This window comes from Silene latifolia, chromosome 4 (genome assembly GCF_048544455.1).
Source record: "Silene latifolia isolate original U9 population chromosome 4, ASM4854445v1, whole genome shotgun sequence".
Lineage (NCBI taxonomy): Eukaryota > Viridiplantae > Streptophyta > Magnoliopsida > Caryophyllales > Caryophyllaceae > Silene > Silene latifolia.
In genome coordinates this window covers 15,629,060-15,653,392 of record NC_133529.1, presented here as the reverse complement: position 1 = coordinate 15,653,392, position 24,333 = coordinate 15,629,060, and the positions used below count along the sequence as shown (strand labels likewise).

The 24,333-nt window shown below is 44.1% G+C and overlaps 1 protein-coding gene and 1 non-coding gene across 2 annotated transcripts; one reads left to right on the top strand and one right to left on the bottom strand.

The window, feature by feature from the left end:
* The first annotated feature begins 285 nt into the window (after window positions 1-285).
* On the top strand, window positions 286-1,363 carry LOC141651116 (uncharacterized). The gene is made up of 2 exons (XM_074458840.1): window positions 286-1,012; window positions 1,095-1,363. Exons 1-2 carry the CDS (start codon window positions 286-288, stop codon window positions 1,361-1,363), a joined length of 996 nt encoding a protein of 331 aa, XP_074314941.1.
* A 21,804-nt stretch (window positions 1,364-23,167) lies between these two features.
* LOC141654019 (small nucleolar RNA R71) lies at window positions 23,168-23,273 on the bottom strand. The gene has a single exon (XR_012547601.1). It is a non-coding gene; the product is annotated as a small nucleolar RNA R71 (small nucleolar RNA).
* Window positions 23,274-24,333: the final 1,060 nt, after the last annotated feature.

The following is a 24,333-nucleotide window of genomic DNA, read 5'->3' as shown; positions in this document are numbered from 1 at the left end:
TAAAAATACAAAAAAAACTTGCCAACATTAATAAAAAAATGAGTGGCCCAAATCTATCAAATGATGATAGACATATAATAGGATGCTATTTATTCGAGAATAGCAAGGATGGCAAATCAATAAGAGGCTCAATGAACTTTCTTGCAGCAAAATATAGTGTAGACAGGTAAAAAAGCTAAACGTCAAAGAGAAGATGGTGATTCTTTGCAGCTGTATTCCAGAATTAAAGGTAAAAAAGGGAGGGAAACACTTGAAGTACCAATAGACAGATTATTAGCTACACCAATGGGAGAAAGGGGATCACTGCATGCATTTGGTGAAGCAATTGGTGTCTCAACAACAACAATATTCAATTGGGTTAAACAAGGCAAATTTCGAAGCCACACAACAGCATTGCACTCAAGTCTGACTGATGAGAACATGTTCAACAGGTTGATATTTTCACTTTCAAAGTTGAGTTATGATAGGATATCAAACTATTTGAAGTTTAAGGACATGGGAAATATAGTCCATATTAATGAGAAATGGTTCTATATCTCACAAGATGGAGCTAAGTTTTTTCTATTGAGTGAAGAAAATGATCCTTATAGACATTGTCAAAGCAAAAGTTTCATCACTAAAGTCATGTTTATGGCTGCAGTTTCAAGACCCATTTATGATGGAGATGGTAACCTTTTGTTTGATGGAAAGATAGAGATATTCCCATTTACTTTCCAAGATCCAGCTAAAAGGAATTCAAAAAACAGACCTGCTGGAACTCTTGAAACCAAATCAGTGGCTTCAATAAACAAACAAGTGACTAAGGATATGCTAATAAATAAGGTGATCCCAGCCATTCACAGTAAATGGCCAGTATCAATGAGCAAGGAAATCATCATCCAGCAGGATAATGCAAAGCGACATATAAAGGGTAATGACCTTGACTTTTTAATGGCAGCTAACTCAAATGGTTTCAACATTAGTTTGACACAACAACCACCAAATTCACCAGATCTCAATGTGCTAGACTTGGGTTTTTTTTAACTCAATACAGTCATTGCAAACAAAAAAGAGAGCAAGCATAGTTGATAAGTTGGTGTTCAATGTGTTGGAAGCTTGGGATGAAGAACCAGCACAATGCTTAAGTGCTGTTTGGCTTAGTCTACAAGCATGTATATTGGAGATAATTAAGATAAAAGGGCACAATAACTATAAGGTACCACATCTGGAAAAAAAAGCACAAAGATTGGCAGGAACTTTACCAAGAAATTTAGTTGCAGATGAAGTAATAGTTAGGGAATGTCTTACTCATTTACATGTAAATGGCAAGGATGCAAACTTAGATGAAATAAGTGTGCCTCTTGCCTTAAATCATCCCTTTTAGATGACTGTTTATAACTTAAACATTGCAAACATACAATGTTTAAGCCATAAACATCATTAGGGTTTGGATTTCTTTTGTGCCAATGGACTATGTATTTTATGATGAGCAATGTTTGAAATGAAAATGATTAAGCTCTCAAAACATTAAGCTTTTTTTATCACTGAGTTTTATGTTCACACAAGAAATGTCTCCTGAAGCCATATGTACATAAGATATGGTGGAATCAATTCAATAAATGAAAACAGAATGACAAGGCAGGCAGCTCTCAAAGCATTAAGCTTTCTTTATCACTGAGCTATATGTTCACACAAGAAATGTCTCCTGAAGCCATATGTACACAAGATATGGTGGAATCAATTCTTAAATGAAAACAGAATGACAAGGCAGGCAGCTCTCAAATCATTAAGCTTTTTTTTATCACTGAGCTATATGTTCACACAAGAAATGTGTCCTGAAGTCATTCTTTTCAGATAAGCATTCATGTACTTTGTACATGGTGAGTCAGGCTCAGCAACAAAAACATCGTGTTCAAGAACAAGATCCACATAACTCCCTAAATCACCCGGATCTTGGGAGTTTTGACTAGGTGATTCAAACTCCCTCTCTTCAACCGGACTCCCTTCCTCCAAAGCCCCTTTACCGATCTCTTTTTCCTCCTTCAAAGCCACTTTCTGCTTCACTTCCTTCAGGTGTTCCTCTTCATATTCCTTCTTTCTCTTTTTCTCCTTTGCATGAAACAAAAAATATAATCACAACATTATAAACAGTATGAAAATACTCCCAAAAACAATCAATTTTTAAGATCTATGAAAACGAATGTATATAGCAGAGATTTTGAATTTTGACAAGAAATACAAAAAAATTTACTCGTATGATGTTATATGCCATAAAACAATTGTACTCCGTATTAATAATACTCCGTAGATCTAAAAAAAAAAGAAGGATGTCACCTAACCTTGATCTTATTTAATGAATTTTGTAGGCAATGAGATTGATGAAGTACTTCAATGTATGGGATCTTGAACAAATCAGAAGGATCAACATCACAACCGTCAAACCCATCCTCCGTATCTTGCACAATGTAGCCATAAAGATCGGAATAATGTAAGAGTTGATTTTTAATCGACATTAATAAAGGAAAGAGAGAGAACAAAGCAGGAGAGGAATTGAAGGAATGAAGAAGAAAAGGCACTGTGAAAGAAAGAAAAGAGGGAGATTTAGGGTTTCTAGTGAGAGAGGGAGGCGGGAGTTGAGTGAATAATAATGACGGAAGTTTCTAGGTGTGTATTGAAGGAGGAGGGTTAGGGTTTACGGGGGAAATTCATATGGGTTGGGTAATATGGAGGGAGTCATTAGGGTAATTAGGTTTGGGTTGGGTTAGTGTAATTGGGTTAGTGTTTTAATCAGAAAGATTAGGCCCAAAAAGCAATGGCAAATGTTGTAATATCAGAAATTGTACAAGGACACTTTAGTCATATGCATTACTGTGGTGCATGGGCCACGTCTAAGTCTGTGGATTTGGGGCCACCTACCGGTCCGTAGTCACGGGCCACCTGCACGCCAGGCCGATCTGGTGGACATGCAGCGGTCTATTGAAAGCCACGCTCGGCGGCGTAAAAATGCTTTCGACCGGATCGTTTTAGATCGGTCGGTTTCGTCTCGGTAAGGGTCTCGAAACGATTAGAGATGTTCGGAGTCGCCACCAAGCATTTGTGGGATGCTTGGAACCCGTTCGAAATCCACTTTATAACTCGGTCAAATCGAAGCACAAAGCAGCGTTTGACATAGGTACTAAAGATAAGGAAATCGTCCCTCTTTAGCATCCTATCTCTAGAATGACTCTCGTACGCCCTGGATAAGGTCGTCCACTATCCAAAGTTTCGGAGTAAGAGGTGAAGGTACGTATTGGGAAGCCCTTTAATCAGACACCCAATCCCGCCCGCGGTAGCAGCCTCTACTAATCGATCTTGGTTGGTTGAATGCAAAAGTTGATAAAACGGTTTAAATGCATGAATGCGCATCCAATAATTTAAACCTAACATGTGAGAGCTTTCTAAGTCGGTTGATTTAATCCAAGTATCAAGTATAAGATGTCGATTTGGATTAATGATTGATTTGCATGCAAGACGGAAATTAAACATCCATTTACCGTATTAGGTTTAGGGTGCATAACGTGATCCATTTGTCTTAATAAGGCATTTTGCAAATATGATTTTGAATAAGCAAATAGTCATCTGATCCGTCCTATATCCGGGTTAACCGGAGTCGGGATCGTCCTAGACTAATGCTGGAAGGGAATAGGCCCTGTACCAGACGGCTACATGAGGCGCGAGCCAGCCGGCGGTATAAGGGGCCTCTCCCTGGTTTTGAAAATGAGAAATGAAAGGCCTGTTTAGGCGCGAGTCAACCAACGGTTGTATGCCGTGTTCTGACTATTTAGAAAACGTTATAAAACGTGTTGAGAAATGGGTGTTTAAACCCGATTTGGTTTGAAAGGGGTCGTTTAGACTGCATTTGTTGATTTGAAGAACGGGACTTGAATAATCATCATTATTTTGATAATATTCGATGTCGGGTTCGACTTGACAAGCTTGACATGAATAGTTTTGAAAATGATTATGAACTAATTGTTTTAAGTTCATTTGAATGTAATTAGTCGATACTCATCATCGTACCCGGATTAAAATCCGGCATGGTATGTAGAACCAAGGATGACTTTGTGTTGGTGACTAATACATTTATTTGAAAATGTAAAGAAATGAAATAAAAGGTTTTAAAATACCTTTTAAATGTCATTTACCAAATATTATCACCGAAACACGGATTTAACCGTCATGGTATGAGGAACCAAGGGCGAAAAATGTTTTATGGTTAAAACAAATGCAATAGCATAAAAAAGGTTCGAAAATATTTGAAATGGTGAAAACCGATTACAAATATGAAAATGGGTTAAAGGGGAATGACGAGAACAAACACGGTTGATCTCTGACCGGGACACCCCATTTAGGCGCGGGCAAGCTGGCGACCTAAGGGGCTTCTGTCTTAGGCCAAAAATCGGTTTTGGCTCGTTTATCCCATGTTTTGAACCATGTTATGCATGTTTTAGCATGTTATGGTCATGAAACAAATGAAAATATAATAAAAGAGGATTTTTACACCCTCATACTTACATGTTTGGTTATGGCGAGTGACCGACGTAAGTGTAACAACTCGTTTGGTCGGAAAAAACTCGGTTTAAAACCGTTTTGGTAAGTAAAAAGAGTGTTTTAAGTTTAGTGACGGTGTAGTGGTCGAAGTGGTCGGTCAAGTGATTTAATGCACGATGATGGTACCAAACAATGTGTAAGGCTTGTATTTACGATCGGTAGGTCGTAAATACGCGTCGGATTGTGACTTAAGAAGTCGAGTCGAGAATTTTAAGGGAGAAAAGAGGGGGCGGACACTCGCGTAACTCTCCAATGGGGGGCATTTGAGGGATATTTATAGGGAAATGAGTGTTTGTGTGAGTTTTGAGCGACGTGGCCACTTGGGCTGCTCAAAGAGGCGCGAGCCATGTCGCGGTTCTTCGAGTTGTGTTGTCACTTTCACAACAAACGTAATCATGATTTGTTCTATCCTAGGTTTTGTAGTCACATGTTTGGTACTTGACCAAACATGAATCCGGGAAAACTTAAGGTAGAAGGTTTGAAAAGTTTTGTTTTTGGTGGTTGACTCGGTTTGACTCGTTGTTGGAGTCGGGATTTGAATTTTTGAGTCGGATTTTGGTCTGGTGTCGGTTTTGACTCTAGTTAGTGTCATTGCGACCCCGTCGTCGTGCTTTAAACACTCCAGGTATTTTTGAAATGTTTTGAAATGTTTTATTTTCGAAATCGTTTTAAGTTTTACGACGTAAAGTTGTACACAAATTGTCGATCAAACGCCGCGATTCTAAAACATGTTGTAGTCCGACAATCATCGGGTGTTTGTTGGAGTCTCAGCAGATACTGGGTATCTACAGAGCCGCCACTTTGACTGAGGCTTGGACAGGGCGAAAGTCAAAGTAGAGCCCCCAGGTCAATCGAAGATTACAACCTGGAGACCCAAGCGACGTCAAGGTGGCTCGAAAGGATTCAGGCCAAGGACCCGCCGTCGGGAAGGGTGACGCCAAGGCGACTCGAGGGTACGAGCCAAGGACCTGTCGTCGGGAATAGTTTAGAGTCTGTTGACTATCCGTGTGGGTCGCTTAAAGTCCATTAGACTACGTACAAAGGCTCGCCAGCCACAAGAAAGAATCATACCTGAGGCATTTTCGGATACGTCCTTGCATGTTTGCGGACAAAGGCTCGCCAGCTGTGATAAGGAAATGTACCCGAGGCATCTTCGGGATGTGTCCTTGAGTGTTTGCGGACAAAGGCTCGCCAGCTGTGATTAGGAAATGTACCCGAGGCATCTTCGGGATGTGTCCTTGAGTGTTTGCGGACAAAGGCTCGCCAGCTGTGATAAGGAAATGTACACGAGGCATCTTCAGGATGTGTCCTTGAGTGTTTGCGGACAAAGGCTGAGGCGGTCGATTAATGGACCGTGAGAATAGCCGCTTCAAATGGGCTTGTTTGAACATAGTGAACTCGTGATGCCGCCGTGAACTTGAATGAGAATGGCCGCGTCAAATGGGCTTGTTTCGAAAGTAGCGAACTCGTGATGCCGCTGTGGAAATAGTGAATTTGAATCTTCACTATCACTGTTTTTGAAACGAGCGGGTTCCGTGAGAAAGCCCCCTGCTGGTATTTGAAGGAATAGTGAATTTGGAATATTCGCTACTCGTTTTTTGAAGTGGCGGTTTATGTGCCGCCGTTTGTTTGAATTTTGGAGAAATAGCAAATTTTAAATTTTGCTATTACGTTTGAAGTGACGGTTTATGTGCCGCCGTTGACATTTGAAAGAAATAGTGAATTTGGAATCTTCACTATTAATTGAAGTGACGGTTTATGTGCCGCCGTTGACATTTGATGGAAATAGTGAATTTGGAATCTTCACTATTAATTGAAGTGACGGTTTATGTACCGCCGTTGACATGTGTGGTGAAAATAGTGGAATTTAATTTCCAGCTATTATTTTGAAAATGACGATTTTAATCGCCGTCGCTTAAAATTTGAAGAAATAGCGGATTTTGGATTCTGCTATTATTTTTGAAATTGACGGTTCTAATTGTCGTCGTTTGGAATTTGAAGAAATAGCGATTTTGAATTTTCGCTATTATTTTTGAAACTTTTGAAGGAAAATAGTGAATTTTGATTTCACTATTATTTTTGAAATTGGTGGTTTTGATCGCCGTTTGTCTGAAATTTTCGAAAATAGCGAATTTCAATCTTCACTATTTGTTGTTTTGTCTTTGAGAAAATGACGATTTTCAATATCGTCAATGAAAATTCGAAGTTTAACATGGGAAATTGGGCCAAAGCCCAAATTTCGGTGAAAAAGCAAGAGGACGCCTGATTGAGGCGCGAGCCATCTTGCGAATCAAAGGGGCTTCCCTTTTTTTTCTGTAAAAGACGCGAGTTCAGGCTGCATTTCAATCCCGTTCGTCTTCTACCTTTCGACACCAAATAAACCTTAAGAACGCCATTGTTGGTCCTCAAGCTTACTTCCATTCGTGCCATTAACAACCATGTCATCTCAAGGTATGTATTTCCTCTTGAATCCATTTAAATTTGTTGGTCTTTAGCTTAATTGGATTAGGGCAGAATTTTACCCTAAAAAATCGAATTGGGCGTTTTTGATTGAGCCCATTTTGAGTGAAATTGATGGTTGCATTAGGTTAGAGACCTGTTTAGGAGTATAAGGGTGTTTTTAGTTTGCATTTTGGTCCCCGTTCCCGCTCCCTATGCTCGAAAAACGTGAGTGAGGTGAGAAACCGTCTCATTTCGCAATGCCAAGTTTATTTGCTTGGGTAGTGGGTCCCACTAGGTTGCATTGTAGTTGGAAAAACCCGTATTTGCCATTTATGGACCTTTGTTGGGTATTGTGGGCAAAATTGGAATTTTTGCCTTTTGTGACGGTTTTATGTCTGACAAAATAAGCGCCTGTTTGAGCTTGAATTAAGTCAGTTTGCCTTGAAATGGACCTTATTGGTAGTTTAGGTCACCTTGAAGCGTGATAAAATCACGTTTGCCTTTTTACGCTCGTTTTTGAATTTTTGACCGGTTTGCGTTCAAATTGGCGTATAAATTGCTTTTTGAGCCGTGGAAAAATTCCTTGTTGTATTGGGAATGCATTTTGGTTTGTTGGCGGACCTTGTATGGGTCTTGGAATGCCGGTTTTTTTGGTTTCGACTCGTCTTTTGCTTGAAAAGAGGGGCGAGTCGTTTTTGTGTTTGTTTGTTTTTTTTGTGAATTGTTTTGTTGCTGTTTTGTTTGGCTGGGTTTAGGCGGGATTGCCCTTGTTTTGTTTTGCAGGTTGTTGTTGTTTTTTTGTTTTTGGGTTTGTCCATTTCACGGCGTCATAATGCCGAAATTTCGGCTGACGTTTTTTGTTTGTTGTTTCTTTTGATCGCATGGTACCATTTGGGACCTATGGGGTCCGTTGTTGAGGTACTGGAGGAGGAGAATGATCCTGGAGGGGCTGCAGTGACCGAGAAGGCTGCCGGATTTGAGGCGGTGGTGGAGGACGCTTCCGTAGAGGAGGAGAGGCGGCTGATATGGCCGGCTTGTCCTTTTCATTGTGGCTCATAGACAGGATGGCTGATGATTGGGGGTCAGCACCGGGGTGGTGCATCGCATCATGGTTCTTGGCCTCCTCATCATCCGAAGTCAGCAAGACACTGTCTTTATTTTTGTCGTGGAGCAGGAACGAGGTATTGCCGTCATGGTAACCACCTCTGCTTCCGTTGTTGCTCCTCGGTTCCTTATGTTGCTCCCTTTCTTTTCTGATTGGAAGGGTAGGGAGTGCTTAGTTCGGTAGGTGGCGGATAGCCCCCAGTTCGTTGTCTTAGGCCACTGTCTGTATGATAGACGGTTGTCTTAGGCCAGTGTCTGTATGATAGACGGTTGTCTTAGGCCAGTGTATTTATGATAGACGGTTGTCTTAGGCCAGTGTCTGTATGATAGACGGTTGTATTGGATCCTGTTTGTTCGGTCAGTTGTTCGTATCAAACGTGTGTCGACGTATTTTGCGTGAGGCGGTTTGTATATGTGTTTTTGGATTGTGGTTCATTTTGTGATTTTTTGGCTTTTTGTGTTGTGTTTCGGAGGAGCGCTTTCGGCTGTCAATTCTCCTTTTGCTTTGCACCAGTTCCTGCATCGTTAGTGTAGAAAAACAGGCAACAAGTAGCACGTATGCATAAACGCAAACACGTAAAACATTTGATTGAAAAACAAAATTAACCAAGATGACTTGAAGTTAAAATTGACTTTTGAAATTTGAATTGAATTTTGAAAATTTTTGCGACAAGTCGTCACGTTTGGACTCCCAAAAGGAATTGACTTGAAAATCGAGCAATTAACCCATGTCTTGAATTAAATTGCGTCGGAATTGTTGAAATTGATTTGTGACTCGAAAAATTCAAACTCAAACCGCACGGATGAATTTTAGAAAACATTTTTGCGAGTGTATTTGATTTTTGAGGTCAAGACTCGAATTTGTGAGTGCTTGAATTTTGAGGAAAACTGATGTCGTGTTATCAATTTTCGATTTTTATTTGGATGGAAAATTGCAAAAAAGCGAAAAATTTTCGGAATTTCGACTGACATAGAAACGATCCATCGCGGGTCGAGGCGACTAGCCCTTCCCCCCTTAAAAAAAGAAAGAAAAATCCGTATGTTTAAAGCTGCGTCATGGAAACCGTGTCGGATTTCGTAAAACGCGAAAATAAGGAAATGTGAGTGTGAGGAAACACAAAATGTCCTGGATCATCCCGAAGAGGCGCGAGCTTCCTGGCGGGAGGTTTGAGGTGTCAGGAGAAAACACAAGTTGAAAGAGACAAGTCGACAGCGGGAATCCCGGGGAGGGCCCAAAGAGGCGCGAGCCTCCTGGCGATGTAAGCCAACTTTCCTCCTTTTCTGAAAAACGCGCTGATCAATAAATAGGGACGTTTGCGCTTCATTGATTCATCATCTGAAACACAAAAACATCTCTACAAAACCTCTTCTTCTTCTTCCACAAAAATATTTTATGGATGCTTTTGAGAATGTGTTGCGACAATGGTGTCGGGATTTGTCGCCTCCCGAAAAATATCAACTCATTTGCATGGGAGTTGGTCAATTGTTGGTGCTCCGTCAAGTCAAGGTGCAACCTTCATTTCTTGAAGCATGTTCTTGGTTTTGGGATTCGAAACATCATGTTTTCGTTTTCCCGAAAGGTGAGATTTGTCCTCTTGCCGAAGAAGTTGGAGCCATTGGTGGGTGGTCGGGTTGTGTTCCGGTGCTTCCTCCGACTCGGTTGTGTTACAAGGAGAAATTCCGTTCCATGTTGGGTTTGTCGAAAAGTCAAGTCAACTTTCTTCTTGCTCCACGTGGTGTGGATATGTTGGCTCTCATCAACATCTTTTCAAACCGATTAGATGTCAATGTCTCGGAGGTGGCTAGGAGAAGGACTCTTGCATTTTTCCTTGTCCATGTGTACGTCTTTGTTGATGTTTTGAAGAAGGAGGGGCCAAAATGCTATGGTAGCATGACCCTTATTCATGTGATTGAGCAAATGGAGCATGGTAGAGATCCATCATGGTTGGTGCTTGGGGAGATCATCCAAGCTTTGGACAAGGAAGGCTCTTGTGGTGAAGCTCCTTCATTCGGGTCCCCAAGGATCCTTCAAGTGTGGCTATTGGAGAGGCTAAGGTATGTAGAGCCTCCGGTTAACCCTTCTTTTTATTCCTTCCGTCACCTTACCATGAGGAAGAAGTTGTACCCGGATAGTTTTGCTTCTACCGAGGCTTATTGGGCCGCAAGATTGGCGGAGGAGGGCGGTCCTCACATCCGTTGGGTGGTGCCGTGGTGGCACTTGAGGTCCTTCAAGGGGTTGCCCGCTTCGGGTGCTAGTCTTCGCTCTTTGATGGTGGTGAGTTTGAAGGTTGCTTCCTTCATTTATCCCGGAAGGCTCTTGAGGCAAATGGGGCGTCAGCAAAAGGTGCCCGCTCAAGATACCCTTGTCCAAGAGAATTTCTTCCGGAACTCTGAGCTTGTGGAGATCTTCGAGAGGTGGTGGGCCACTCGGCCGCTTTGGGAGGTACCAAATCCCGTTGCCACGACATGGGTGACTCTCGCTTATGTCAAGTGGTCACGTGCTCCGTCCTTGGAAGAGAGATCCAAATTTCGTAAGGATGAGGTTGTCGATTTGAAGTACCGAGAGGTTGGCAAGGCCAACCGTGCCTTCTTTGAGGAGTATGTCGATGGAGCTAGTCCTGATGTGATAAGACCACCGAAGAGGAGAAGCTCGGGTCCCAAGAGTATGGTGAGCCGTGCATTGGCTCGTTTTGGGTCGAACACGGGGTCTTGTGCTAGACCGGAGGCCGTCGCCGTCTTAGATCCGTTGAGGATCCGTTCCGAGGAGGAATCCATGCTAGGCGGGCCAACAAGAAGAACAAGGAGAAGATGTACCCCGAGGGAAAAGGCAAGGGTAGAATGGAAGAGTGAAGACCTCCATTACCTGTTTTATTATTATGTTGTATTATTGTTGTGAGTTTTATTATGTTGTAATAGCTAGTTATTGTGTGTTTTGTGCTAGTTTTATTATGTGAGGTGTTTTAGTCGGCACCTTAGCTTTTGACAAGTTGTAGACTCGTCGAGCTTTATTTGTTGTTGGAATTGTAATACCTCCCATTATTAATTAAATAAGAGGATTGCTCGTGTCGAAAATTGTGAACGCTTGTTTCTTTCATCCATTTTGTAAGGGCAATTCGACTTGAATCGTCCTAAACATTTGCACTTGGGAAAGTAGTATTTTGTAGGGAGGGAGAAAGGCTTATTTTTGCATTTTGTGGGGAAAGGGAATGGTTTTCCCTTTCTTTTTTTTGGTGGGGATGGTTGTTTTTGATTGTGAGGATGGTTGTTTTTGATTGTGGGGATGGTTGTATCCTCCTTGTGTAAGGAAGGACTGCCTACGTATTCACCTGAAGAGGTGAAATAAAACCATGATCGTAGTTCGAAATGTTTTGTAAATTTGATTGGGTTTTGTGGTTGTATCCCTCAGGTATAAGAGGGACTGCCTACGTATCCATCTGAAGAGGTGAAATCAAACCATGCTCGTAGTTCAGGTTTTTTTTGTTTTAGTGCAAATGGATGTTTCCTTTGATAGATCAAAGGACCTTTGAAACAGGCAAGGTATCGCAACTTAGACTCGATTAAACATGTAATATCAAATCAGAACGTGTTGAGGAACTTGACTTGAAAAGGGTTGAGGTGGTTGCTAGTTGTAAAACTAGGCTAGGTCGTTGGTTGCTATGGTTCAAGGGTAGTATTTCTTGAGTTGGTCCTGGTTGGCCGGGTTTGTAAAGTCCTCCCCATCTAGGTCACTCAGCCTCACTGCGCCCCCCGAAAGTATTTTCTTGACCAGGTATGGTTCGGCCCAGTTAGGTTTGAATTTTCCCCTCGGATCGACGGGTAGCGGTGCTCGAACTGACTTGAGGACCAAGTCGCCCTCCTGGATGTTCCTAGGTTTAACCCTCTTGTTGAATGCCCGTTGTATACGTCGTTGGTATAGCTGGACGTTGTGCAAGGTGTTGAGTCGCCGCTCGTCTAGAAGAGTGAGTTGTTCGTACCTTCGACGAGTCCATTCTGCCTCGGGGACTTGACTCTCCAGTAGGATGCGGAGAGAAGGGACCTCTAACTCTACCAGTTGGACCGCCTTCATACCATATGTTAGGTAGAAGGGTGTGGCGCCTGTCGGTGTTCGAATGGAGGTTCGGTATCCCCAGAGCGCGAATGGGAGTTTGCTCGGCCAATCGCGGTAGTTGTCTTGCATTTTCTTGATAATGGTGACAAGAGTTTTGTTAGCTGCCTCCACCACTCCGTTGGTTTGGGGACGGTAGGGGGATGATCGATGTCGCTTGATCTTGTATTTATCCAGCAAAGCTTAAGTTTCCGCCCGGAAGTGAGAGTCTTGATCGCTGATGATTTCATGGGGTACCCCATATCTGCAGATGATGTTGTTTTGGATGAACTTGGCCACTTGTTTGGCGGTCAAGACTGCGTATGACTGCGCTTCCACCCATTTGGTGAAGTAGTCGATGGCGACGAGGACGAAGCAATGCCCCTTGGTGCCTACCGGGTTGACTTTCCCAATGATGTCGATGCCCCAGGTTGAGAATGGCCAGGGTGACGTCATGGTGTATAAAAGGGATGGTGGTATGTGTTGTATGTTGGCGAAGATTTGGCAATTGTGGCAATGTTTGACGTAGTTACGGCAATCAGCTTCCATGGTGGTCTAGTAGTAACCTAGCCGCATGATTTTCCGGGTAAGCATCATTGCGCTCATGTGAGGACCACATTCTCCGTCGTGAACCTCTCCCATGACTTTTTTGGCTTTGTGATGGTCAATGAAAAGGAGGAGAATTCCTTGGGGTGTTCTTTTGTATAGTTGATTTTGGTTTATCACGAATTGTGATGCAAGTAAACGGATGGCTCTTTGTCCTCTTTGATCAGAGTTGGGAGGGAATTCGTTTTTGGTTTTGTAGTTGAGGATAGCTTGGTACCAAGGTTCATCACGACTTTCCTCGTCATCGATGATGGCACAAATGTGAGCTGGCTCGCTCCTTCTCTCGACACATAGGGGCATCGATGTCATGTCGTCAGGTATGTTGACGAGCGCGACAAGTTTTGCCACGGCATCAACAAATTGATTTTACTCTCGCGACAAGTGGAAGTAATCGATTTGGTCGAAGAACTCGGCCTCTTGGTTGATCTTTGCTCGGTAGGGAGCTAAGCTGTCACTCCGGATTTTCCATGATCCGGACACCTGATTGATGATGAGCGAGGAATCGCCGTGGACCCTCAGTCTCTTGATGCCAAGTGTGATGGCTGCTTGTAGGCCGATGAGACATGCTTCATATTCAGTGGCATTGTTGGTGACGGCGAAGTCCAGTTTGACTGAGATCGGGACATGTTCTCCCTCCGGTGATATTAGGAGGATTCCTACCCCGAAGCCTCTCAGATTAGATGCGCCATCGAAGTATAGGTCCCATGCGTCGGAATCGGCGCAAAGGATGTCCTCGCCAGGAAGTGACCATGTGTCGGTCGTTGGGTCCTCGTTGACGGGATTTTAAGCTAGGAAATCGGCGACTGCTCTTCCCTTGATAACCTTGAGGGGTACAAACTTTAGATCGAACTCGGACAGCATGAGTGTCCATTTAGACAGCCTTCCGTTTAGTACGGGTTTTTCGAAGATGTATTTGATAGGGCCCATCTTGGAGTAGATGTGGACCGTGTAGCTGAGCATGTAATGCCGCAGCTTCTTTGTTGACCATACTAGGGCAAGGCATGTCTTCTCCAGTTGGGTATACCTCGTCTCGTACTCAATGAACTTTTTGCTGATGTAGTAGATGGCACGTTCTTCGCCGCCGACTGTTTATGCTAACATAGCTCCCATGGTTGTGTTTGTAACAGTCAGGTATAGGGTTGAAGGAATCCCCGGTTGAGGTGGCATGAGAATAGGAGGCTTAGATAGGATTTCCTTTATCCTGTCGAAGGCCTTTTGACAATCGTCGTCCTAATCGGTGTGATCGGAGGCGCGAAGCTTCTTGAATATTGGCTCACAAATCATGGTGAGCTTGGCAATGAAGCGGTAGATGTATTGAACCTGACCGAGAAATCCCCGAATCTCCTTCTCGTTCTTAGGCCGAGGCATTTGTTGAAGGGCCTTGATTTTGGTTGGATCAATCTCAATGCCTCTTTTGCTGACGACATGTCCCAAGAGTTTTCCGGAGGTGACCCCGAATGCACACTTCTGAGGATTTAGTCTCATGTTATATTTCCGCAGACGAGCGAAGAATTTCCGAAGGACGCTGATGTGGCCGTCCCGTTCTCTTGATTTGACGATCATATCATCGACGTACACCTCTACCTCATTGTGCATCATATCATGTAGGAGAGTGGTAGCAGTTCTTTGATAAGTAGCCCCAACGTTGATGAGACCGAAGGGCATGACCGTGTAGCAATATGTACCCCACTGTGTAGTGAATGCTGTCTTGTGCATGTCTTCCTCAACCATTTTAATCTGGTTGTATCTGGCATACCCGTTCATGAATGACTGGAGAGCATGTTCGGCCGTGTTGTCTACCAGAATGTCAACATGTGGCAAAGGGAAGTCGTCCTTAGGACTTGCCTTGTTCAGATCCTTGAAGTCGACGCAAACCCGAATTCTTCCGTCTTTTTTTGGTACGGGCACAATGTTGGCCACCCAATCAGAGTATTCAGACACTTTGATGAAACCGGCCTTGAACTGTTTGTCCACTTCTTCCTTGATTTTCAGGGCCCATTCAGGACGCATCCGGCGTAGCTTCTGTTTCATGGGTTTGGCTCCGGGCTTAATGGGTATCCGGTGCTCTGCAATTTCCCTGTCAATCCCAGGCATATCTTTGTAGGACCAGGCGAACACGTCCTTGTATTCGTGGAGGAGGTCAATGAACTGTTGTCTTTCCGGGGGGTCCAGGGTTGTCCCTATGCTAAGTTCTTGAGGTGTGTTGTTGGTTCCTACGTTAATAGGTTCGGTATCCTCAATGATGGGGGTTCTGGTTTCCCGTTTGTCAAGTTCTTTGGCTAAGTGAGGTGGGTAGTCACTCAAGTTAAATTCCTCATAGTCATTCGTAATGCATTGCGATTAAATTGAGACGAGTCATAAGCAAACTTAGCGTTCATTAAGTTGACATGAGCGAAAAGCTCGGAGAGGACAGACATCTCATGGTCAGTCAGAGGCGACACAGCAGAGGAGGTGGCTCCTGGAACAGGCTCCAGGTTGTCACCTTTCATGGGAGTGGAGGTGACCCTAGTAGATTCAGCCTCTGAATCAGCCATGACCTTGTGATAAAACAGTGGGAAGGGGACCTTGACTTGGACATCAGGAGTTATGACAGACTCAGACTCCGACTCAGACTCAGACTCAGATCCTTCTTCACTTCCCTCCTTGAACATATGGCCTTCTCCAGTTGTGATCTTGAGAATGCGGCCTTGGCGATCGGTCCACTTGACGGTCTTCCTCTAGCCTTGTATAGCTTTCTCCGGGTCAGTTTCGGAGATCAAGGCGGTTGGGTCAAATTGATTGTCCTTCAGGGCGATGTTGATGATGTCCTCATAGTCGAGGTGCTTGATGTTATCTTCCCCAAAGAGGAGAGTGACAGCTTGTCCGTCGAGGCATGGTGACGGCTTAGACTCAGTTGATGCAGCTTCGATGTTGTCGGGGATGAAGTAGCAGTCCTGGAAGACTTCCACTCCCGGGTACCTGGCTTTGGCCACAGAGTCATAGATCGGCTCCGGAAAACCATGGTAGAGCTCCGATTCTCCCTCGGGGACAAAGTATCCGTTGAGGGTCAGATGATAGGGATGGAGGATAACTTCGTGCTTCTTGCGCATTCGAACTAGGAGGTTCATCTCCTGGATATCTTCATCGGTAGGTTCATATCTCAGTCCGAAGGGAATGTTGGGGACCTTACCTGTTTCAAGGGAGGCAAGGTATCTTTCAGTGGATTGAGGGGTAAGCCCGGGAAGTAACCCTGGCGCATCATGATGCGGCTGACTGTGAGGTTAGCAAATGGGTCACAATCAAAGGGTGTTGATTCATCAATTATGGCATTCACGGCTTGGAAACCCCACATCTCATTGTCATCCTCCTCAATGGCTTGGGAGGCTACTCCCTTTCTCATGACAACTTTGATCGGGGAAGCAGGAATTGTGATTGTTTTCCCGTTAAAGGGGACCCTGATTTTCTGGTGCAGAGTCGAGGTAACTGCCTTGACGGCGTGAATCCAGGGACATCCCAAGAGCATATTGAAAGAGGCGTCGACGTCGACCACCTGAAAACTGGTCTGCCTTTCCAGTGGTCCGGTTGCGACAGTCAAAGTGAGAAGCCCTGCGACCTTGCGACGAGTGCCGTCGTAGGCGCGTACTCCTTGGTTTGTGGGACCAGATCATCTTCCTTAATACCCAGCTTATGAGCAGTCTTGAGAGGGATGACATTCACCGCGGATCCATCATCCACAAGGACCATGGGTACATTCTTGTTGAGACATTGTACGGTGATATACAGGGCTAGGTTATGATTGGCTCCGAATGGAGGGATATCCTCGTCAGAGAAGACGACTGGGTTGTTCAGATCAGTGGCATCCCTCGTCATATGTGCCACTATTTCTTCTGGGGAAGAGGTGGAGGGCACAGTTAACTTTCCCAAGGCCTGTAGCAAAGCCCGTCGATGCTCAAAAGATGTTGCGATTAGTTGCCAAATTGAGATCTCGGCTTTTGCTTTCTGAAGTTGTTTGAGGATCAAATTTTCAGGAGCCTTTGGTTGAGTGACTACTTCCAGGATGACTTGGTCATTCGTTGTTAGAATGACCGTTGGATTGTTCGGGTTCTGATAGGGGCGTCCGGATCGGGTAAGGTGTCCGATTTATTTCGCCCATTTCTCTTTCCCTGGGATGATATAGACATCCTAAACGTCATCTCTCCAGATGCCATTAATTTCAGAGTCTCGAGGGTACCTTGGAGGGGTATTCCTCGGCGGGCAGTTCTTGTGAGGGATATTTTTGTGGGGGTGATTTTTGTGAGGGTGATTTTTATGAGGGTAGTTATTGTGAGGGTGATTATTGTGAGGGTGATTTTTATGAGGGTGATTTTCATGAGGTGCATGCCAGAATGGTCGCGGGAGCAATCCATCCTGGTGTGGGTAGTTTTGGGCGCTCGGGGGACTCTCCCTTGGGCGCGGCGGTGGAGGATTGAAGATAAGTCGACGGTAGGCATCTTCAAGTCGGGTGATCCTTTCGGAGAGACTGGCTATGGCTTCCTCGACCTGTTAAAACATGGTGAGCATAGTGGCGGCACTGAATACGAACACCCCGTCTGATGGATCTTTTTCCAAGGCATTCACCTCATCATCGACTGGCAGGATGAGGTGAGAGCAGTCCAGAGTGGGCTCATCGTCGGAGATGGCGTGGATTCCCAGAGGGCTCGTTTTGTTGTTCGGCTTAGTAGGCGGGGGTAGAGGTAAATCCCCTTTTTCAATCATGTCTTGGATGATGTGCTTGAGTTTGAAGCAGGTTTCGGTATCATGCCCTTTCCCTTGATGGTACTGACAATAAGCATTGGGGTTCCAGAAGCGGGATTTCTTAGCATCGGCCGGATCCGGGGTGGGTCCGATCGTTGTAACTTCCCCTGGTCCATGAGCCTCTTCAGAGCACTCGCATAAGTTGACCCTATATTGGTGAACACTCTCTGGGGGCGCTCAGCTCTCTTAGCAGATGGTTCAACGAGGTTGACCTCATTAATTTTGTTCGTTTGGCCGTAAGGGCGAGATCCGGTTGATGTGGATCCCTGGTAGCCTCTGCCAGTGGTTTTGGCTAAGACACCCTTCCGGAGGTCATCTTCAATGAGTGTCCCCAGAATTTGCAGATCCTGGAAGGTCTTAATATTTTGATACCTTAGTAAGTTGGCATACACTGGGCGGAGATTGTTGACGAACTTTTCCACCAAAGTTGATTCACTCGGCTTACTGACCAATTAAGTACTCACCCTCCTCCAACGGGTCAAGAACTCGGTGAACCCCTCCTTATCGTTCTAGGTTAGCACTTCGAGAGTAGGGATATTGGCCTGGATTTCGACATTGTCGGCATATTATTTGGCAAATTCAACTGCGACCTCATCCCAGGTAGTAAGGTTCTTCGGGTCAAGGGAGTAGTACCATTGGCGAGGGATCGGTTCCAAGGAGGATGGGAAGATCCGGGTAAAAAGTTCATGTTTAACCCCTTTAATGGCCATGTAGTCTTTGAAAGCACGTATATGATTGAGCGGGTCCTCCACTCCTTTGAACTTAGGCACATCAGTTAGGGTAAAGTTGTCAGGTAATTGATCCCCAACAGGTTCAAATCTTCGGTTGTTCTCAAGATGGATATTGTTGCCCCGGGCTAGGAGCTGTTCTTCCAAGAGTTTCAGCCTCTTCTCACTTTCAGTCAGAGGTGGAGTATTATGTTCTCCAATTCCCTTGTTCCCCAGGGCGTCGATACGGGTCTCGACGCGATCCAGGGTGACCTTAAGAGCGGTGAGCAGGCTGGCTAGCTTATCAGTCGTGACATCTCTGTTGTTATCGTTGTTGTTGTGGTTGACAGACGAAGTTGAAGACGGGGCCATGGCTCTGAGGCAGAAAAATGGCTCATATTACAACTTAATCCGACATAGTTCCAAGACTGAACGCAGACAACACAAAGGACGAGACAAAGATCAGACCTAATAAAGACGAGGGTGACCGTGTGTAGCTCCTCGGTGCTGACTCGATTTATGACGTGACGGTGTTGACCGAACTTTTGACGTGAGTCCAACATGACGGCTCGACGCCATTGGACGGGTCTCGTAGTGAGACGTCTCATAAGTAAAGACCCATAAGTACGTTTGCTTCGACTCGGTAGACACGAGGCGGAATTGGAATGGTGGACTGAAGTTTTCGAAAATAGAAATTTTCAAAAAGATTCATTCGTCGCTTTGTGGACGACTTCCGAAGATAGAGATCTCCGCAAGTCGGTTAGTTGAAAAGGGTTGTCTTAAGTTTGTTTGCAAAAGACGGTTTGGGTTTGAACCGGCTCGGAAAACAGTGTATTGTCTCCCAAGACGGATTTTGAAATTCAAAATTGTATGTTTTGAAAATCGGGTTTGAAATGTTTGAAGAGGTCTCGGGGACGGTGTATGGTCCTCGGGATCTCGAAAGTGTCTCGAGAAAAGGGTGTGTGCTTCTCTCAGGTTTTGAAAGAACCATTGTCGGCGCGAAACGGGTTAAAATCCGTGTCTAGACGCGGCGATTATAACGGCGTAAAAAAAAGTGATTTGAAATGGTTGTAAAAACCGAGTTTGAAAATCGTCATTACGACGGCCTAGAAAGGCGTGTTGAAATGGTTATAAAAACCGGGTTTGAAAATCGTCATTACGACGGCCTAGAAAGGCGTGCAACGGTCAGCGAAAGACCGAGGTTTGAAACGGCCATTATAACGGCGCAAAAAGGTGTTTTTGAAAGTTTGAAAATGACTCGGAAGGACTTATGATCAAGTAGCAAATAAGCACTCACAGTTCATTATATTATGCATTATGCTGACACGGGTTTTGGCTTAAAAGGGTGGGTTACACACCAAGCAATCAAACCCCGATTTGCGAGAGGGATACCAATCCAAACAAAATGTGTAAGGAGGGTGCCCTAGCCTCGTGCTCGAAAGTGATGAGAGCTCTTTGACGAAACATAAATGTGTAACGTCAAAGGTATGCTTGACTCAATTGGGATTCGAAACGCGGGGATGAGAAAACTCACGCCGACGAGACGAGCCAATTGGTCGAAAAGGGTTAGGTTGTGGGCTCGGACAAGGAACCCGACCGTGACCGTAATATCAATTAATGCATTCCAACCAAGACCTCGTTCGAGTCTCACCATATAGGGATCACAAAGACGTAAGTGTCCTAGTTTTCCCCAGTGGAGTCGCCAATCTGTGGCACATGGGCCACGTCTCGGTCTTTGGATTTGGGGCCACCTACCGATCCATAGTCACGGGCCACCTGTACGCCAGGCCGATCTGGTGGACATGCAGCGGTCTATTGAAAGCCACGCTCGGCGGCGTAAAAATGCTTTCGACCGAATCGTTTTAGATCGGTCGGTTTCGTCTCGATAAGGGTCTCGAAACGATTAGAGATGTTCGGAGTCGCCACCAAGCATTTGTGGATGCTTGGAACCCGTTCAAAATCCACTTTATACCTCGGTCAAATCGAAGCACAAAGCAGCGTTTGACATAGGTACTAAAGATAAGGAAATCGTCCCTCTTTAGCATCCTATCTCTAGAATGACTCTCGTACGCCCTGGATAAGGTCGTCCACTATCCAAAGTTTCTGAGTAAGAGGTGAAGGTACGTATTGGGAAGCCCTTTAATCAGACACCCAATCCCGCCCGCGGTAGCGGCCTCTACTGATCGATCTTGGTTGGTTGAATGCAAAAGTTGATAAAACGGTTTAAATGCATGAATGCGCATCCAATAATTTAAACCTAACATGTGAGAGCTTTCTAAGTCGGTTGATTTAATCCAAGTATCAAGTATAAGATAACGAGTTGGATTAATGATTAATTTGCATGCAAGACGGGAATTAAACATCCAGTTACCGTATTAGGTTTAGGGTGCATAACGTAATCCATTTGTCTTAATAAGGCATTTTGCAAATATGATTTTGAATAAGCAAATAGTCATCTGATACGTCCTATATCCGGGTTAACTGGAGTCGGGATCGTCCTAGACTAATGCTGGAAGAGAACATGCCCTGTACCAGACGGCTACATGAGGTGCGAGCCAACCGGCGGTATAAGAGGCCTCTCCCTGGTTTTGAAAATGAGAAATGAAAGACCTGTTTAGGCGCGAGTCAACCAACGGTTGTATGTCGTGTTCTGACTATTTACAAAACGTTATAAAACGTGTTGAGAAATGGGTGTTTAAACCCGATGATACGTGCATATTGTATTGTCTTTCCAGCCTATTTTAGCACGTATTTCCATGCATTTTTGTACTGTTTACATATTATTATGCCCCGAATTGGCTACTTTGGTTCGTTTTGTCCGTTTTGTAGAAATGAACGCGAAAGTAGTGGAATCGTACCATTTTTCGTCCTTTTTGCATGCATTTAGAGGAGACGGGATTTTCCAGAGTGAGATACTGCATTGGAATGCGTGAAGGCACGATTTACGAGGCAGTCGGTGACGATATTGGGCTGATTTGAAGGAAGAAGGCTCGATCGAGTGGTTTTATTACTCGATCGAGTGGTTTTTATGGCCTTAGTTGATCGATTGAGCAGTTATTTACTCGATCAAGAGGTGCTGAAAAGAGAGGTTACTCGATCGAGTAACTAATCTACTCGATCGAGTAGATTTTCTGGTGTTTTGCTCGATCGAGTGGATTTATTCTACTCGATCTAGTGGTTTCTGCTGGCGTGGGCTTTAATTAGCCCGTAAGCTTGTTTTAGCTTTTGGACTTAGTTTATTTTCTATTTAAGCATTACGTTACTAGGTCATTAGCTATCGAATTCTATTATCATCGACACTTTTACTCAGTTTTTCATCTATCATTTTCATCCTTCACTGTAACTTTGTCTTTAGGGTTAATTCGCTTGGATTTTGTCGTTCTTTACGCCGGATTCTCACGATTTTAATCTCTTTCTCCTTTCTTAATAATAATCTCTATTTCGATTGCTTTAATTCCTTGTTTTGCTTCATTTACTTTCTGCCCTAATTCTCTTTTATGCACTTTATTTATTATTTCATTATGTTTATTGTTAGTTCATTGTTTGTTGTTAGTTTTGATAATATTAATAGTGATATGAGTAGCTAAATCTAATTCATGTTGGGATTAGGGGATCTACGGTAGGAATGTGACGATGTAGTAAATAGTTTAGATTAATTAATTGTGAGATTCTGTCACCATAGCAATTTAACTGTATTTTACAGACTTAGTTGAGTGCACGCTTCTGAGTCACCCTTTAATCTGGCTAAAATTAATCTTGGATCGGAAGATTGGACTAAATAGGCCTGCTATGAATAGTAGACTACCCTGACGAGGACGGAAGTTAAGTTAGTGGAAGTTTAGGGTAGAAAGTGGACCGGAAGGACCTTTCCATATCCGTCTCGCATTAATTTGTCTAAGTTGTTTACAGTTGAGTCACTGGACTACCGTAGTGAACCAAAATCCTGACATGTCCTTTCTCTATCTGATAGTTTAATTCTATTTTCCTGTCTTTATTGCTCTATCTCTGTTTCTCTTTCCTTTGAACCTTTTAGTTTAGAAAACCAATTTAAACAACCCCCCTAGTTGTGACCAAATAGACGGACTTCTACAGATATCTTGCCTCCCTGAGGAGATCGACCTGACTTCCCTAGCTATATAGTTAGTTTAGGTAGTTTATTTTTGATAGGTACACGACAGACGTATCAAATTTTGGCGCCGTTGCCGGGGAGGCAATTGCCCTATCTGTCTTTGTTTCGTTTATTTTATCAGTCTCAGGGAATTTTTATTCCTTGAGGCAATTCTTACTTATTTTCTTTTAGTGTTGTTTATGCCCAGGTCAGGCAGGTTTGAGTTAGTTTCAGCTGATTCAGAGCCAGAGAGACTATTCAGGCATAGACTCCGTCTGCAGAGAAAATCACGAAAGGAAGACTTGAGTACTTTCGAGCCAGAGCTACATCATTCTCTTTTCGCAGAAGACCAGTCTTTAGAAGAAGACATTCCTATTTCTGCCAATCAACCAGTAAAGATGCCGAACATTGCTAGTCACTCGGAGCCTAAAGCATCGTATATTCCTAAAGGTTTCAATCTCCAGACTAAGGATGAGAATACATTTGACATCCGTCCTTTCTATATCAATTTGGTGGAGAGAAATTTCTATAGAGGTGTGGCAGGTGAAGACCCGATGAAGCATATGGAGGTCTTTACGGACTACTGTTCTACTATCCCCGCCACAAAGGAGGTAACTCAAGACAAGATTAAGGAGGTTCTGTTTCCTTTCTCTTTGACCGATGCGACCCTGGGGAGTGGTCGATTTTTGGACCGTACGGCCGCGGGGGTTACAAACTGGGAGACCCTTGTTCTTGCTTTTTATAAGAGATATTTCCCTCCTCAGCGCACCAATCAGCTGAGGGCAAAGATTACGAGTTTCAAGCAGGCACCTGATGAGACTCTCTATGAAGCATGGTCCCGTTTTAAGAAGTTGGTGAGGTCTCTTCCTCACCATGGTTTTGACCCGTGGTTTCTGTCTAACCAGTTCTACAATGGGTTGTATGATGATCATAGAGCCATACTTGATGCGTCATCTAATGGGAGATTCCAAGAGAATACCGACGATGATAAGGGACGCGCCTTTATTGAAGAGATGGCGAACCACAGTGCTGAATATGGAAACCCGAGAGATGGTATTAGAACAGTTCATGCAGTCGATAAGCAAGTTGTGGCTCAGCTGGAAGCCATGAATGCTAGATTTGATAAGTTGAAGTTACATTCTGCTGGGGAGCCTCAGACGGTCCATATTCTTACTAGAGGGGAGACCGTAACATGTGAGAGGTGTGGTAGCAATGACGGTCACACTGCTGTTGGCTGTCTTACAAAGAAGGAACAAGTCCTTGCCTTTCAACAATACAGGCAAGGAGGGGGTTCCTATTATAATAACCAAGGGGAAGTCCATTCCAATTTGAGGTGGACTAGTCAAAATGTGCTTAATCCTACCCCTTCTCCGCACCAACAGCAGTCATATGTCCCTCCACATAAGATTAACAAGGCTTTCAGAAGCCTCCTTCCTTTCCTACACCTAATCAAGGTGCCTCGTCTTCTGGTGGGGTAAGTGAGATAGGTGAGTTGAAGACTATGTTGCAGTCTTTGACAAAGCAGTGGAAGTTAAGCGACCAACAAAAAGATGCTTCCATCAAGGCACTTGAAACTCAAGTTGCCCAGTTAGCCGCTAACCAGTCCACAATGAAACCGGGTCATTTACCGTCACAAACTGACAAAAATCCACATGAGACGGTAAATTTAATTAATTTGAGAAGCGGTCGTTCATATGAGGGACCAGAAGTGTTGAAATCAGACCCGAGGAAGGAAATAATAGCTAATGAACAGTGTTCTGTCAAAGGAATTGAGCTGACGGCTAAGAAAGTACTCGATCGACTAGTTTCTGGAGGTCGATCGAGTAGATTTGGTGAAGAATGTGCTCGATCGAGCGGAATTTCTACTCGATCGAGTGAACAGGAAAATGCAACTGCTCGATCAAGTGAAATTTCCACTCGATCGAGTGATGCTGTTGAAG

Bases quoted from the DNA above. Each gene is read 5' to 3' on its own strand.
- LOC141651116 (XM_074458840.1), top strand. From the start codon at position 286: ATGGGAGAAAGGGGATCACTGCATGCATTTGGTGAAGCAATTGGTGTC. The intron at 1,013-1,094 runs GTTTTTTTTAAC...ATGTGTTGGAAG, and splicing joins TCTCAATGTGCTAGACTTGG to CTTGGGATGAAGAACCAGCA.